This window comes from Myxocyprinus asiaticus, chromosome 18 (genome assembly GCF_019703515.2).
Source record: "Myxocyprinus asiaticus isolate MX2 ecotype Aquarium Trade chromosome 18, UBuf_Myxa_2, whole genome shotgun sequence".
Taxonomy (NCBI): Eukaryota; Metazoa; Chordata; class Actinopteri; order Cypriniformes; family Catostomidae; genus Myxocyprinus; species Myxocyprinus asiaticus.
Window position 1 is genome coordinate 6611960 of NC_059361.1, and position 13772 is coordinate 6625731.

Here is a 13772-nt window from a genome sequence, read left to right on the forward strand (position 1 = left end):
AAAAGAGAGAGAGAAGATGACTGGGTGTGACGTTTAAAAAAATTTAATCTATTTTTTGTTTAAATCAAACGGAGTAACCCATAAAATAAATAAATACATTTTTTTTTTTGCTGTCAATGTTTTTCAGAGTGAAACCAACATGGATACAAAGATTGCATTTCTAAGAACTTGTTTTAAACTGGAAGACTTTAGAAGAATTTTAATTTGTATCACCTCGGACAACCTTAATTGTCTAAATTCAGTCAAACAGAATTGATTTGCTGTTTGTGTGCTGTATTTGCGTTAAGTCCAACATACACCTTTATTTTAAACAACGGGTAAGTAGTTTGCTCCAATATTTTAATTTTGCTTCATACAAACTAATTTTGCATGTTGTGATGATAAAATGTCCACAGTGCATTTGCATTGTATTTTCTCATGAAGGCTCAGTGCCAAAAACTGTGTCTCCGCTTCTGTTATGCAGCATGCCGTACTGTTAATATGGGTGCCAAAACAAATTTGTGCCACTTATGTGCTTCTTATGCAAGCTGTGTGAAACTGAACTTCGTTTATAATGTTTGATCCGAACAAACACAAATACAATGTATTTTTATTAATTAAAGTTTATTTTATAAGATATAATTATATATGTTACATCTACACACAATATACATAATCCACCATAAAAAGCTCCCCACGTAAATGTTAAATAAATTACTGATTATCACATTGCCACGCATATGCACTGTTGCTCGACTCAGCTTTCATAAATAAACAAAAATAATCATGCCATTGCTCATTTCTAAAGAGCATCTCAGTAGAGTACATGCGTTCATGTCTATGTTGTCTTCCAGGTAATGGTGAAATTCTTATCCAAAGTGTGTGATTGTGATGTTGCATCAAATTCCAACACCTGAAATTGAGAAAGAAAATACATAATTGGAATTGTGATGCAATGTTCAGTTGAAACAAAACCTATAGCATCCCACACACTTAGGCGACATCAACACTAATACATTTTAGTTTGAACTAAACTAGTTCCACACTAGTATGCCGTTTTGCTCCACAGCCTTGTGAAAATGCTCTCCATTACCGCATTCTTTGGAATAAGATGCCCAAAGAAAACTAACTCAACTGGTGATACTGGGTTAAAACAGACATAATTTGTCCATGACATCATAATGCCATAATGAAGAAAAATATAAGGTCTTAGAATGAATCGTTAAGCAACGGCACCTCTGATCTGACATACAAGGCGGAGAGGGCAAATATACACTTGTGGAGACTGATGAAGCTGCCTTGCCTCTTTCAGACTTAGGCCTATTATGCAGACGGGAAATACTAAGAGAGATAAATGATTAGTGGTGGGCTAGAAAAGTAGTTATTCAAATCCACATGCACATTGCTTCTTTGTCATTCCACCCCTTCGGTCCTTCTCACAACTCGAATAAATCTCCGTCTCTAGAGCTCCTGTATGCATTCTTATTAATAGAATCCATGCGGTCAATGTGCACACAACTTTAAAAGAGCAGCTCTTTAAACAGCCAAGGAGAATGTAAACGTTTCTCTTTCTTTCACAGAGTTTACCACGCAAGACTGATAGTATGGAAGGCCAGTAGTGCCACTATACTGTATGAACACATACATATACTGTATATAAAAGCTAAATTTAACAAAAAACATATACAGCTCAGATTTTACCCCAAAATGATATTTTATATAAAGAAAATCAAGCCTATGTTTAAGACCATACAATTATAGGGTAAAATGACTCCTAATTAAATCATTAAATACATATTTAAATAGGTAAGTCATTAAATATATAATGAAAAACGTAAGCATTGAATAATTTAAATAGATCATTAAATACATAATGAAACCTTTAAAAACTAAAAAAAAAAAAAAAATATATATATATATATATATATATATATATTAAATTAAGAATTTAATCACATGAAAAATCAACCCAAAGATAATAATGAAAAGGATGCAAAATCGAGCTAAAATGAAATACAAGGGACATTTGTTGATTCATTTTGAAAGCACTTGTCTTTTCATATTTGTTTTCAGGGTTGCAGTTATCAGCACGGCACTCAACGACAGTGGCTGTCACCCTTTAAAATTGTGCCAATAAAAAAGATACAAACTAGTGCTAAAATAAAACACATTGGATATTTAAGATTTATTTAGTGATTTAGTGGATGCATAGTAAGAATTTATAGTAAGTCATAGAATACATAATAAAAATGTTACAAAACCTATAAAGTCATTAAAATAATAATTAAATCACTAAACAAATCAATAAATGTCCCTTGTATTTTAATGTAGCACTGGTTTGCATCCATTTTCATTTTAGCATTATCTTTGGGTTGATTTTTAATTTAAGCATGAACTTGTCTTTTAATTTTAATTTTTAGGGTTACAGATTTTTGCATGATTTTGAGTGACGTTCTGATAACTGTAAGTAACCCTGCAAATGAATATGGAAAGATTTCAAATCAACCCCAAGTTAATGCTAAAATGAAAATGGACACAAAATAGGGTGAAATTTAAATAGAAGGGACATTCATTGAATTTAATAATTAATTTAATGATTATATATATATATATATATATATATATATATATATATATATATATATATATATATATATATATATATATATTACAATTTCGTTGTGCATTTAATTATTTAAATATGTATTTAATTATTTAATTTTAAGTAATTTGGCCCTCCATAATTTTAAAGACAATAAAAAAAAAAAAATTAAAAAAAAAAAAAAGTTTTCCCTAAAATGATCATTACCGTAATGTGTCCAGGTACTTAACGTTTGAGGTTTTTTTATAATTCCTATTTTTCTCTGAGGCGATTTTCATTAGATTCTCATTACTGTGATACAATGATTTTGTTTTTATTCAAAGGCAGTACAACAAATGCGACCATGATTAATTTCAAAATGAAATGTCAGTAAGGTTGTAAATGACTTAAAGCACTCCTTGTCAACCAATTCCAATTTAATCAGCAAGATTAGCCCAAAATGTATTTGCATGGGACATCTCACCTCTGTTTCTGTGTTGTGTGTGAAATTCAAGTTGACGTTAACCATCTCAGAAACAGTCATGTTAACCTGTGTAATTTGCACTGTTCCGGCACCCCACACCTTCACAACGCCCAGGGTCAACTGGTCTTTTTGGTCAAGGTTATTTTTGCTAAACGTGTTTGTAAGAACACCCTAAAACAGAAACAAACAGGACATTTATTACACAACAGTATCCACAATCCCATTTATAAGCAAAATGGTAATGTCAAAGCCCTTGCTTTTGTATGCAACTGCCATATTTTTATTTTATTTTAATTATAATAATAATAATAATAATGATGATCGAGGGAGCGCAGTAATAATATTGGAAAATTACATACAGTAATCTCATAGACTCTCAACCACATAGTCAACCACTTAAGCACAACAGCCCAGCGTGTTGGAGCATGTGCACAAACTTATGCATGTGTTTCTCACAAAAAAATAACATGACCGGATCACATTTCATCCCAAAGTTATGTCACTTTAAGAGAATAAAGCCTATTTTAGAATCATTAAGATTTTTATGGTAGTTTAAGCACATTTTCCAAAAATTGTCATTACTGTAATCTATCCAGATGTTTTACCGTTGTTTGTAATTCCTATTATTTTGAATCCGAATTTCAATTACATTAATACAGTTTTTATTTTTATTTTATTTAAATCAGTCCAAAGGTAGTACAACAATACTAATATGATGTATAAATACTTCAAATTTTAAATAATATATCATTATATATTTTTTTCTCCTTAAAGAAATAAGAAAGAGATATATTATTTTTATTTTATTTTATCCAACATTAATGTAAAAGAACATTAACCAAACATTAACATTTACCAAATTGATTACACTTTACAAGAAGATTTAATTCATTAACATTAGTTAACTATATTAGTTAACATGAACTAACAATAAACAATAGTTTAACAACACCTATTAATCTTGGTTAATATTAAGTTCAACAAATACTAATATATATATATATATATATATATATATATATATATATATATATATATATATATATATATTTTTTTTTTTTTTTTTTTTTTTTACGTAAACGTGACCCGAACATGTTCTTTGCGCTTTTTGTAAGATTCACCCTCTTACATCTCACTAGAATAGAATGAATATTAACCAAATTGGTTAGACTTTACAAAAAGGTTTCATTCATTAAAATTAGTAAACTACATTAGTTAACATAAACAAACAATAAATAATACTTTTACAACACTTATCAATCTTGTTTAATGTTAATTTCAACATATACTACTAAATTTTTTAAATGAAAAGTTGTATACGTTAACATTAGTTGATGCATTATAAACTACTGTGACATGAATTAACAATGAACAATTGTGTTTTTATTAATTAACGTAAAACAATATTAATAAGTGCTGTTATTATTATTATTATTATTATTATTATTATTATTATTATTGTTTGTTCATGATAACTAATGCATTTAATGGAACCTTGTTGTAAAGAATTACCACAAAATTCATACCGAAAATAATAGAGTATTGTGTTGTTTTGGGATTCATGTCACATCTGTGCCGAGACAACTCAAGCTAGCTGTGTTTGACCTTGTTTTACATAAAGTCACAGACTCCACTGGGGCGTGTTTTTCCCCACTGCTCAGTTAATCTCACTACATATGACATCAAACCCACAGGAAGTCCGGCTTGCTGTGACCTGGGCCAAGTAGCTCTGGGCTTCTACAGCGTAAAACAGTTTTTGGAGCTGAATTTTGTTCATAAATAGAGAGTGGCCACAGATGTTTGGCTTCAAGTGACATAGACAATCTTTGATTCCCTGTTGTGTTTAATGGCAACTGCGCATCAGCACAATCCAAATCTGCTTTCTGCAAAACAGAAACAGTATATTAATGTACCTTAGATGCACTGAAAGATGTCACAAGGATTTTTCCATTCTTAAGAGTTTCTGTGAGGAGAGAGAAGGATAAATGGAGAAAAATATGAGAAAGAGGTTAGCAGTGAAGGACCATTTTGCAGTTGTGCACTACGGGCCTCATTCATGAAACACAAACGGAAAAATTGCTGTGTAAATCCATTCAACATAAATTGTTAGTTCAATGTGACAGTTTATGTGAGAATCGCTTTTGCAAACAACTAACACAAACACACACACCACATAAAATACAAATGTTTCAGAAAAAGGGTGATTCGAACGAAAATATGCCGTGGTCATATTTTACTCCAAAATCAAAAGAAACAAATATTTTGCATTTAGAAAATGAAGCCTATTTCTAGGGCCATTAAGATCTGACATAATGTTCATGACAGTTACACACATTGTACCTTACAATTCTCATTATGGTCATTATGATATTCTCATAACCACAACATGAAAAAAGATATACAATTGAAATGTTAAAGTATTACGAGGGCCATAACCAGGGTGTCATCTTTACAGGTTTCAGGAAAATATCACCCATAGGACCTTTTTCTTTTGTTTTTTTTTTTACTGTAATACAGTAAACAAATTACTATGTTATGGTAATGAGAATCATCATTGAAAACAATGGGAACAGTAAAAGTAAAATGTCTGGACTTGTTACGGTAATGAGAATTGGGTGTAAAAGTGCTTAAGTGTCCTGAAAATAATGTAAAAATGCTAAATAAATCTTAATGATCCTAAATGTTGGCTTTATTTTCTTTATGCAAAATATAATTTCATATATACAGTATATATATTTCTTTGTATTACTTAGGGTTAAAAATGGCCAGGACATTTTCCCATTTGTATATACACAAACACACATATTAACTCACCAACACCCTCTCCATCGTCCCAGAACAGTGAGCCCTGTGCTGACCCATCATCATCAAGAGCAACCAGCAGACCCAGAGGATTCAAACGGCTTCAAGAAAAGATGAAAATGTGGTCACAAACTAAATTACCTTTAAACACATTCTTTTTTGTTGTTGTTTTTTTCCCCCTTTATCTCCCAATCTGGAATACCCAATTCCCAATGTGCTCTAAGTCCTCGTGGTGGTGTAGTGACTCTCCTCAATCCAGAGGACGAATCTCAGCTGCCTCTGCGTCTGAGACCATCAATCCGTGCATCTTATCACGTGGCTTGTTGAGCGCATTACTGCAGAGATATAGCACGTGTGGAGGCTTCACGCCATCCACCGCGGCATCCACGCACAACTCACCATGTGCCCCACCGAGAGCAAAAACCACATTATAGCGATCACGAGGAGGTTACCCCGTGTGACTCTACCCTCCCTAGCAACCAGGCCAATTTGGTTGCTTAGGAGACCTGGCTGGAGTCACTCAGCACACCCTGGGATTTGAACTAGTGAACTCCAGGGGTGGTAGCCAGTGTCTTTACCACTGAGCTACCCAGGCCCCCAACACATTCTTATTCTTATTCTTATTCTTAAAAAAGTGTAGTTTTACCTGTATTGAGTGTTGTTCGCTGGTTTCTGCCAGGGCAGTATGTATCCTCCTCTCACATGCAGGTTAATTTTCTCTAATGGTGTATTCATATCTAAAAACCGTCTTCGCACCACAACATTCTGACCCTGGATGATTAATCACACACAAGTAGATAAGAGACTCCAATACACAAAGGCTGGTGTGCTACAGGTTCAGTTTGTTTGGATGCCAGCTGTATTATAAGTTGTTTAATATACATGCTACTAAAATATTGCCAATAAAGAATTGCAAGCTTGCTAATAAAATAATTGCATGCCGATAAAATGCTTACCGTGTAGTAATCGTACCAGCGGGCATTTGGTATGTAGCCTCTGACAACAGACACACCCTTCACAAAACAAAATATATAAATAAATTAATTAATTATAAACAACACAAACAACCCTAAAATGGACTGTTGAAATCTTTAGTTGTTTTTTCTGTTTTTTTTTTTTTTTTTTTTTTAAAGACAATTTGAACAGCAAAAAACACTGGAAAGTGGAAATAAATTGGATATGTATCTGACTTTTTGCAATGTGATTTTGCGAATTAATGTGATTTGTATGTTAATCTAATGAAAACAGACAGTGGCACAATAGTGAGGTGTAAGAACTCATTGATATTGTAAATTGAGGATCTTATATTATTAATTTAATCTAAAATTCACAACTTATAAATAATAATAATAGACATTAATAAACCTATATTTTACAATGTATATAGTTATTTAATTAATACATTATATTAATAAATAATCTATTATATTATCATATATAGTATTATATTATTAATGTAATCTATTCACAATTTATTAAACAATAATTTACTGAATTTAGACATTGATTCTTTTTACACATTTTATAGTTATATAATTAATAAAATATATTATGAAATAATGTTATTATTATTTACTTATTTACTTTTTTTCTTGTTCTTTTTTATTTATTGTTTATCAGGTTGTTCTTATGTTATTAATGCAATCTACAATTAATGATTTATTTTAAAGTAATGTATTAAAATTAAACTCACTGATATTTTTTGCACTGTAAACAGTTTTATAATTAATAAAACATATTAATAAATGTTCTTATTTATTGTTATTATTATAATTATTAACATATTTTGTTTTATTTTGTTCTTTTAAAATTCATGTACTCTATAATTCATGATTTATATTTTATGAATAATATATATATATATATATATATATATATATATATATATATATATATATATATATATATATTTCACAATTTATTGCATAATGAAATCAAATAAAATAAAAGTCAGATTATGGTGTTTTACACATGAGGGTCAGTTGAGAAGAGTAGTCTCTTAGTCACCTATTAAATCAGCAATGTAGTTACCTCTTTAGACCAGTGTATGTTATGGACCATATTTCAGGTCATGGGACCATCAAAAAAAAAAAAAATCTGATTTGAGCAAAAAATCTGAAACAGGCACTTTGGCATGAAGTATGAATAAAGCCTAGGTGTCTTTTTGTACATACCTTGTCTAAAGCAGGTGTGATTAGAAGAGCGGGACCCCAGAGGAACTGCCTGTCGATGTCCCATGTGTTTTCGTCTGTGACAAACCTACATTACAAAACACTGTACTGAGAACACCATCTATTCAACACATTACAACAAAGACAGAGAGTGACAAACAGCAATGGGGACAGAAAAAGGGTAAAAGAGAGAAAGAGGACAACATGATGCAGAACAAAATGATTGGTCCAAGAGATCAGACAGCTAAAATCAGGGTGGGAAAGGAAGGTTATACACAGGACAGCACAACCAGTATTCAGACAGAGGATCTGGCCTAAATTCTGTTTAGTCATTCCTATGATGCTTTAGAAGAGATGTAATTGCAATGTAAGGATGAACTTAAAATAGAGGTGTAATGGAGATAGATTTTGCAGGAAAGAGATATAAAAACAAGCTAAAGGTCACTTTTGAAACATCAATACAATTTAGAAACACTCACTCGTGCAGCATGGGTCTGACCACAGTGTTTCCATGGACATGGGCTTCATACATTAATGTGTTCAAATAGGGCAGGAGGGTGTAGCGAATATTCAGCACATCCCGAGAGATGTTAGCAAACTGTTCTCCCCAAGCCACAGGATCTTGTCTCTGTCAAAGACCATAAAAAAACAGCTCACAATGAATTCATTAACAGTAATAGATTCTGTAACAAAATAATGGTAATAAAAAAATAAAAAAATGCCACTTAGTTTGATATTTTGTTGACATTTTGGATAGATTTGATTTCAACAAACCACAAACCCTAAGTCTTAAACTGTGAACTTTGAAGCTCCAAAAAGCACATAAAGACAGCATAAAAGCAATCCATACGACTCCAGTGGTTAAAACCATATATTCAGAAGAGATATGGTAGGTTTGGGTAAAAAACAGATCAATATTTAAGTCCTTTTTTTTTTATTTTTATAAATTCTCCTCCCTGCCCAATATGCACTAAGAATCACCAAAAACAAAAGAAGAAGAATGTGGAAGTAAAAGTGAAAGTGGAGATTTATACTAGAAAATGACTTAAATATTGATCTGCTTGATGTTTAAAGATATGGATTTCATATGGATTACTTGTACGACTTTAAGTGCTCTTTGGACCTTCAAAGTTTTGGCCACAATTCACTTGCATTGTATGGACCTATAGAGCTGAAAAAAATATTGTACAAATCTTCGTTTGTGTTCAGCAGAAGGAAATACACATCTGGGATGGCATGAGGGTGAATAAATGATGAGAGAATTTTCATTTTTGGGTGAACTATCCCTTTAAGGAGTGACCCAAGCCATATCTAGAGCCCAGAATATTATAGAGACTTTTGCCTTGTGAGCAACCACCCAGAACACCCTAGCATTTTGAGAGCAACTTCTACATGGGCAAACACCACTCACATTTTCTCCAGAAAATCTGAAACTCTAGTTAATTAATTTATGATCCAGCTGCAAACAGATAACACTAGAACAACATCAAATGTCCTACAATATGCATTATGACACCATGGGAATATACACTTTTGTACTATTTTGAATATTTTCATGATCCAAATATGGACAGCTATGGCCCACCAAATCCAGATGTAACTGTATGCCACACTGAGTTTGCCCTGTTGGCTGGCCTGTACGCAGGTCCCTTGAGTCTAGCGCTCACGCTGAGTGCTGTTAGCAGTGGTGGGTGTGAGTTAATATTCTCACAGATAAAGGTGAGCCATAATCTGATAATTACTTCTCAATTACTACACATTCACTATGATTGCTAACACCCGCATGTGAACACTTCAACATATTTGAATCCTGGACTAAACACTTTACAAAGCTAATGTTAAACAGTTTCTCTACAGTATGTGTGCTAGCTTGGCCAAGGCAAAATACTGAGGTACATGTAATGTTGGGTTCATTCTGATCACTCTCTTCCTCTTTCATTACTGTTTAGATACTGCTTAGTGGTGTTTGCTAAGGTAAACATCACTTTTTCTATTGCTCATACTTAGGGTTAAGGATTTAACAACCTAGTCTCATAGAATGAACGTTGATATATCTACATTTTAGCAAACTGAGTTTTACATGCCGCTTTCTAGGTTTTGCTGCAGTCTCCTGGTGAAATGAACATTAGAGACTCTACAACAACTGTGTGTTTTAGTCAGGTTCACACAAAACACAAGTACAACAGCTGATTGTGACTTTATAAACACTTTTTTTGCTCTATTACTCACACACTTGAAAAATAATTCATTTAAACGCTTGTAGGTGGGTCTGTCATACATTTACACACTTCCAATGTGATTAGCTTGCGCGGTAGCTAACCTGACTAACCTGGACTTTGGACTCGAGTCTCAAGCCCAGCCTAAGACGCAAGCTGACATTACAAAAATGTCATAGAAGTGACATGAAATGATATGGTCACTATCGGTTAGGTTTAGATGTTGGTTTAGGATTGGAATATCTGTTTTGTTTACCTCTCATTTGCTTTTAGGACACTATTGGTTAGTATTAGGTGTTGGTTATGGGTAAGGGTGTCGGTTTTTTCACCTCTCCTTTGCTTTTAGGACACTATTGGTTAGGTTTAGGTTAAAGTTTTAGGTTAGTTAGGGATGTTTTACTCATTTAAACCTCCATCTAAAATTCACCTTGAAAAGCTCATCTGATTTCGACACCATTTCACTCGCTTCTGGCGCCCCTCGCTGGATATTTCACTGGGAAACTGCAGCGAAATGTGTAATGAAACACGTAATTTCATTTTGCAAAACTTTTGCCTCAGTCACATAATTGTCATAACAGCAGGCTGGGATTTAAACAAACCTCTAACCAAACTGTAAGTATTAAACTTTGGCGCACAACTCCTCCCAAACCATTTGTGCTACAGACATGAATGACAGATTAAATTGTGCACCTTGTTGAAAGTCTGCTATTACGTTTCTAAGTGCTCTGACTTTCCAATTATGCCTGGCAGGCAATAAAACTGGTGAAACAAAAAAAAAAAAAATCATAGACTTTGAAGGAGGGATCCGAACCATATCTACTGTAGAGACCAGAATATAATAAGAGTCTTAGGTGTGGACTCTTTTGAATAGGTCAAAAAGTGACGACCTAGCAACCACCCTGAACAACCAAGCAACCCCATAACTTTTTTTTTATGTTTTATTCCAGCAAGACTATGTAGAGCATAGTAAGCCAATATTCTCCTTACCATTTTGACAATTTCTTGGATTTCCCTTTGTCTTCCACACAGAGGGAACGGAATGTTCTTTCTCCTAATGTAATGGGAAATGCTAATATCACAGCGTTAATGTGTTTGAATGGACTAGATCGTCCACCTGTTAGAGTTAACTGCTGCTCTCAGACAAAAAGCCAAATTATTCAAAATGTACTGGCCTCTGACCCCATTAGCATACGACTCAGCATGATGGAGAGACACCCGTGTGTCTCCAGCGAACTTGGAAGCTGGTAACAGTGTAAGACTTATGGCTCTATTCACAGAAGGTCTATCTCTCTCCCGGCAGCTGGCATTGGTGTGAAGTTTTGAACTGCCAAATTACTTTGCCAGACATTAGGAGCAAATAAGAAGATCTTTTTTTCAACTTTGGTTTATCTGTTGTCAACATGTTACCTCTTTTAAAGACTGTTTCCCTGTCTGTAGGGTTTGTTCTGTATCTTCCCAAGATGCCTTTTGGGATTTGCTAAAACTAACTGGTCTCTTTAAGAATAGCGGCAGTTTAGCAAGTGTCTCACAGAAGTGTTTTGGTGAGTGCTTATTAACGAGAGTGGAGTCATGGATTCTTTACAGCATCTGTGCTATTTGTGATTAGAATTAAATCTTTCTTTTTTGTTGTCTTTGGTGAACAACTGACTGTAACAGAAGTGGTATTAACCTCCTCTATCAAATTCTAGAGAAAATAGTTTTCCTAAAAAATTATGTCCTCATATGTGGACAGTGGGACTAAATTGTGAAATTGTAAGAATTACCAAGCTATATAAATCAGATTTAGTTTTTTTCATCAAATAGTATTGTGTCCAGGAGTGTTGGTTATTCATGTTTTTGAGACGTTATAGACATTACAGCTGATTAAAAGTAATGGCATGCATCATCAAATCACTGCCAATAATGTTAAAATAAAATTTTGAATGATAAAATTCCGAATTATCATTTGTTCCATGTCTGCCAAACATGTTGAGTGGTCCAAACATCATCTGCAGCCTGAAACTGAAATTTTGCTCGGATTTTAGGAGTGAATGCACGCAGCTGCATAATAAAGGTATAAGATGCGCCCTTTCTCCCTTGCTCCCTATTTAGTGAATGAATTAACCTCCAGTGTGCTGTCTGTCTGCACTGGTCTCAGAAAAGTTTGAAATGCACCTTATTTTCATCCTAACTCCATATAAATCCTCTGAAAGCAAAATGTTTCAGCTTTTGGATGAATACATTTATTCTCAATGTGAAAATGCAGAGTAAATATGTAGGAATACATTTACTAAATGAATAGCACCTTATTGTGCAGTGTTATCAAACAAAAATGTAACAACATTTTGATTAAAATGAAGCGAAATGACCCATAGATTTGTTACTGTGTAAAGGTATTCAAAATAACGAACAGAACTCATCCAAGTACTTTGTTTATCAGCACGCCAAAGCGTGAAAAATGAACAAAATATTTAAAGCAGCATATCAAACGAAACTAGAGACGCTACTCTTTACAACCAAATAGGTTTCAGTGAAAAAATTCAAAGAGGTGTCTTACCAGAGGCACTTCTGTTGGCACTGCGCCCATAGAAGCAGTTCACGGAAATCGACTCCATGGTGTTTCGTCACGTGACTCCGTGTGTCAGAATTTGAACCCTTAAATGACTCCTTAGAGTGTCCTGAATAGTATGCAGTGGGTTTTAATCATTTAAATCCAAAATAGCGAGTCCTCGCATGAGGCCGCCGGGTCGCACGAGGTTAAAAGAGACATAGTTCAAAGACAAATGGATTACACGGAACAAAACTTTAACGTAGGTAAAAGGATCTCTGTGCTTTTACACCTCTATACTACTCAACCACTGGTGAGTGAAATCTGAAAATGTACAAGTCAGAAGCTAATCACAGACATTTTTAGTCGCATAGCATGGATTTGGCCGCATATATAAGTGATTTGCACATCAAGCTAAAGATCGTTTTTGGGATTTTAAGAATCGGAAAATCGATATTTCTACTCAGCCCTACTACACACTCTCTCTTTAAAGGGTCATAGCATAATTTTTTTATATCACCTTCTTCCTGGAAGAATGTTTTTTTTTTTTTCTTCAGCAAAACAGTCAGAATTTAGGTTTTCATGACAATTTTCAACCCTTTCGCCGACTCTTAGAATTAAATAGGCCGTTTTTTGCTTTTGTGCCTTTAAGGGCCCGTTAAGCATCTAAAAAATGCAATTCATCTTAAAAAAAACGAGATGCTGAAAACACTGAAAGACGCAGTGTAATTGTCAAAGATATCCGTCTAGTGCATGTTTACATATGGTTCGAGTTCAGTTTGAGTTCGGTTTGGTGCCCCTAAGACATCAATGGTAACTTTGCATGTAAAATAAGAAATGGCGCTTTGCTGCAGCTTTACACATGGGCTGCTGGTTTGCTGTTGGGTCCAAAATAATTTGCGTTTTCCGATTATTTAACAACAACCTCTATGCAAAGCTGCATTACATTATTACAGATTCACAACACAATCAGCACTGAAATGTGCCAATGAAACTGTAAAGATCAGACTGA

General features: G+C 33.6%; 1 protein-coding gene across 1 annotated transcript in view; it reads right to left on the reverse strand.

Annotated features, from left to right (window-relative positions):
• Positions 1–287: 287 nt before the first annotated feature.
• The window catches only part of LOC127456245 (sucrase-isomaltase, intestinal-like), a 65852-nt gene continuing 52367 nt past the window's right edge, over positions 288–13772 (reverse strand). The window contains exons 40-47 of the mRNA XM_051724640.1: positions 8497–8645; positions 8021–8105; positions 6803–6859; positions 6493–6617; positions 5859–5947; positions 4958–5007; positions 3045–3215; positions 288–892 (exon numbers count right to left, since the gene is read on the reverse strand). Of these exons, the coding sequence (XP_051580600.1) occupies positions 818–892; positions 3045–3215; positions 4958–5007; positions 5859–5947; positions 6493–6617; positions 6803–6859; positions 8021–8105; positions 8497–8645 (801 nt within the window). The 3' untranslated portion in view covers positions 288–817. The remainder of the gene's footprint in view (positions 893–3044; positions 3216–4957; positions 5008–5858; positions 5948–6492; positions 6618–6802; positions 6860–8020; positions 8106–8496; positions 8646–13772) is intronic.